Source organism: Pezoporus wallicus, unplaced genomic scaffold, assembly GCF_028554395.1.
Source record: "Pezoporus wallicus isolate ANWC-B61680 ecotype Strahan unplaced genomic scaffold, APGP_CSIRO_Pwel_v1 contig_14241, whole genome shotgun sequence".
NCBI lineage: Eukaryota > Metazoa > Chordata > Aves > Psittaciformes > Psittacidae > Pezoporus > Pezoporus wallicus.
The window spans coordinates 539-4,577 of record NW_026639284.1 but is presented as its reverse complement, the minus strand read 5'-3'; the positions used below and the strand labels follow the sequence as shown (position 1 = coordinate 4,577).

Genomic DNA, 4,039 nt, shown 5'->3' with positions numbered 1-4,039 from the left:
GCCCTGCTTGCCATGGGTCCCCTGTCTGCCGTTGGTGCTCCGTGTCCCTTGGTGCCCCCGTCTGCCGTAGGTCCCCTGCCTGCCCTACGTGCTATGGGGCCCCTGCTCATCATGGGGCTCCTGCTTGCCATGGGGCCCCTGTCTGCCCTACGTGCTATGGGGCCCCCCTGTCTGCTACCCTGCTGCAGGCACCCTGCCTGTCGTGGGGCCCCTGTCTGCCTACTGCCACCCTGCCTTCTATGGGTGCTGTCTGCCTGCTTTGGGTCCCATGCCTGCCATGGGTGCTGCCTGCAAGGGGTCCCCTGCCTGCTACCCTGCTGCAGACACCCTGCCTACCATGGGTGCTGCCTGCCTACCATGGGCACCCTGCCTGCCGTGGGTGCTGCCTGCCTGCTGTGGGCACCCTGCCTTGGGTCCCCTGCCTACCAAGGGTGCTGCCTCCCACGGGTGATGTTTGCTGTGGGTGCTGCCTGCAATGGGTCCCCTCCCCACCACTGACCATGGGTTCCCTCCCACAGGAGATGGAGCTGGAGCCCCGGGGAAACGGCCTGGAGTAAGTGAGGGTTGAGGCCGGGGGTGAGCAGTGGGGCAGGCCATGGGGCAGGCAGGGGTACAGGCAGGGTCTCCATCCCTTCTCCCTCCAGACCAGTGGGTCACTACGAGGAGATCGAGATCTCGGAGAGCAGCGTCAACAACGGCCCCGAGCACATCGGGCCCCACTGCTTCGAGCTGCTCCGCGTGCTGGGCAAGGGCGGCTACGGCAAGGTGTGGGTCACAGGGGGCTGGAGGACACCCCCCCCCCCCCCCAAATTCTGCGGTCCCAATGGCCCTCCCCACTCAACCCTTCCCCATCATTCCAGGTATTCCAGGTCCGCAAAGTGCAGGGCACCAACACGGGGAAGATCTTCGCCATGAAGGTCCTGAAGAAGGTAGCGCTGCCCCGGCCCCCCCGGCCCCTCCGGGGAGCCCCCGCTCACCGCCTCCCCCCCAGGCCAAGATCGCCTGCAACGCCAAGGACACGGCGCACACGAGGGCCGAGAGGAACATCCTGGAGGCCGTCAAGCATCCCTTCATCGTGGACCTCATCTACGCCTTCCAGACGGGCGGCAAGCTCTACCTCATCCTGGAGTGCCTCAGTGGTAAACTTGGGGGGCGGGGGTTTGGGGGGGGGGGTCCCATTACGGGCTATGGCACAGGGGGGGCCCCACTCATGGTGTGTTTATGAAGGTGGAGAGCTCTTCATGCAGCTGGAGCGTGAGGGGATCTTCCTGGAGGACACCGCTTGGTAGGGATGGGGATGAGGGGTATGGGATGGAGGGGAAGGGGGGGGGTAGGACCGGTAGCATCAATCACAGACCCACACCCACCCCCCCCCTCTTCCATTGGCACCAGTTTCTACCTGAGTGAGATCACGCTGGCACTGGGCCACTTGCACTCCCATGGCATCATCTACCGCGACCTCAAGCCGGAGAACATCATGCTCAACAGCCAAGGTGGGCTTGGGGGCTGTAAGGGGGGGTCTCCAAGGGATTTAAGGGGCTTGGTTTGGGGTGGGGGGGAGATGATGGGCTCCAACCCATCCCACCCTGTGATGCTGCGGTGCTGACATGGAGCTCAGCATCCTTGGAGCCCCCCCCAACAACTCCATCTCCCGCAGGCCACATCAAGCTGACGGACTTCGGGCTGTGCAAGGAGTCCATCCACGACGGGGCCGTCACCCACACCTTCTGCGGCACCATTGAGTACATGTAATGGGGAGGGATGGGGGGATAAGGTCGTCCCCCACCCCATATCCTACCTCAGGACCCCCCCCTTTTATCCCCTCCCTAAGGGCCCCCGAGATCCTGGTACGCAGCGGGCACAACCGGGCCGTGGACTGGTGGAGCCTGGGCGCCTTGATGTACGACATGCTCACAGGATCGGCAAGTCCCAGCCCTGCTCTTTCCTTTCCATGGGGTTTTGGGGTCTGGGGATGGGGGTTAGGCTAAAGGGGGGGTCCCCATTGGGGTGATAACGGAGCCTTCCTCGCCGCCCGGGGCCTCTCGCAGCCGCCCTTCACCGCTGAGAACCGCAAGAAGACCATAGATAAGATCCTCAAGGGCAAGCTGGTGCTGCCGCCGTACCTGACACCCGATGCGCGGGACCTCCTCAAGAAGGTACCCCCCAAACCACCCCCCACTTGGTTATGTAGGTCCCACCAAAACACCCCCCCATATCCCATTCCATCCCTTATGTAGGTCCCACCAAAACACCCCCCCATATCCCATTCCATCCCTTATGTAGGTCTGACCAAAACACCCCCCCATATCCCATTCCATCCCTTATGTAGGTCTGACCAAAACACCCCCCCATATCCCATTCCATCCCTTATGTAGGTCTGACCAAAACACCCCCCACATATCCCATTCCATCCCTTATGTAGGTCTGACCAAAACACCCCCCCATATCCCATTCCATCCCTTATGTAGGTCCCACCAAAACACCCCCCCATATCCCATTCCATCCCTTATGTAGGTCCCACCAAAACACCCCCCCATATCCCATTCCATCCCTTATGTAGGTCCTACCAAAACACCCCCCCATATCCCATTCCATCCCTTATGTAGGTCTGACCAAAACACCCCCCCATATCCCATTCCATCCCTTATGTAGGTCCCACCAAAACACCCCCCCATATCCCATTCCATCCCTTATGTAGGTCCCACCAAAACACCCCCCCCATATCCCATTCCATCCCTTATGTAGGTCCCACCAAAACACCCCCCCCATAGGTCCTACCAAAACACCCCCCATATCCCATTCCATCCCTTATGTAGGTCCTACCAAAACACACCCCCATTCCATATCCCATTCCATTCCATCCCTTATGTAGGTCCCACCAAAACACCCCCCCATATCCCATTCCATCCCTTATGTAGGTCCCACCAAAACACCCCCCCATATCCCATTCCATCCCTTATGTAGGTCCCACCAAAACACCCCCCCATATCCCATTCCATCCCTTATGTAGGTCCCACCAAAACACCCCCCCATATCCCATTCCATCCCTTATGTAGGTCCCACCAAAACCCCCCCCATATCCCATTCCCTGGGATGACCTGCTGGCCCGCAGGCTGGACCCCCCCTTCAAACCGTGCCTGGTACGGATGCCAATGGGATGGGGTGTTGGGGGGGGGGGTAGGACACACACTGGGGGGCTCCACGGGAGCACCCATGGGTCCCCCCCATAGCAATCAGAGGAGGACGTGAGCCAGTTCGACACCCGCTTCACGCGCCAGACGCCCGTCGACAGCCCCGATGATGCTGCCATCAGTGAAAGTGCCAACCAGGCCTTCCTGGTATGGGGTGGGATGGGGGTCACTTGGGGGGTCCCGGTACCGTGGTCCCCAAGCCCTGATACCCCACTGCCTGCAGGGCTTCACCTACGTGGCCCCCTCGGTGCTGGAGAGCATCAAGGAGGGGTTCTCCTTCCAGCCCAAGGTGCGCTCCCCACGGCGCCTCAACAGCAGCCCCCGAACCCCCGTCAGGTACCATTGGGGGGGGGGGACACCTTATTTCCCCTATGGGGGGGTTGAGGTGCCCCCATTCACCCCCTTATTCATGTCCCGGGTTCCCCCCCCCCCCCAGCCCTGTGAAGTTCTCCCCCTTCGACGCCTTCAAGCCGGGGGCAACGGGGGAGCCGATGGAGCTGGGGCCCAGCCTGCCCCCCCCCCCGAGGGCACGGCCCCACTGCCCATCAAGCCCTCGGGGGGCACCAAGAAGCAGAAGGGGGGGCGCGGCCGAGTGCCCAGGTAGGGGTGGGAGGGCGGGGGGGTGGTGGTGGGGGCCCGGTGCCCCACATGAGGTGTGTGTGGGGGGGGCACTGATGCTGCTTGTGCTGCCCCCCCCCCCCCCCAGCCCCCCGCCCGTTCACGGTGCTGCCAGGCAGGGCCGGGTTTGGGGGTGCAGGGGGGGGGACGGACCCCGGATGGTGTCGGGGCCCCCCCCCGGGGTGTCCCAGTGTCCCTATGGGGCCGGCTGGGGGACGTGGGGCGATTAA

The 4,039-nt window shown here is 62.8% G+C and overlaps 1 protein-coding gene across 1 annotated transcript; it reads left to right on the top strand.

Annotated features, from left to right (window-relative positions):
* Positions 1–500: 500 nt before the first annotated feature.
* LOC130601784 (ribosomal protein S6 kinase beta-2-like) lies at positions 501–3,795 on the top strand. Its single transcript, XM_057414113.1, is given in 15 exon segments — positions 501–553; positions 645–765; positions 861–929; positions 992–1,139; positions 1,228–1,285; positions 1,393–1,493; positions 1,658–1,748; positions 1,832–1,922; positions 2,049–2,187; positions 2,772–2,812; positions 3,057–3,140; positions 3,231–3,338; positions 3,415–3,527; positions 3,628–3,701; positions 3,704–3,795. Coding segments are annotated over 15 exon segments (1,383 nt in total).
* Positions 3,796–4,039: the final 244 nt, after the last annotated feature.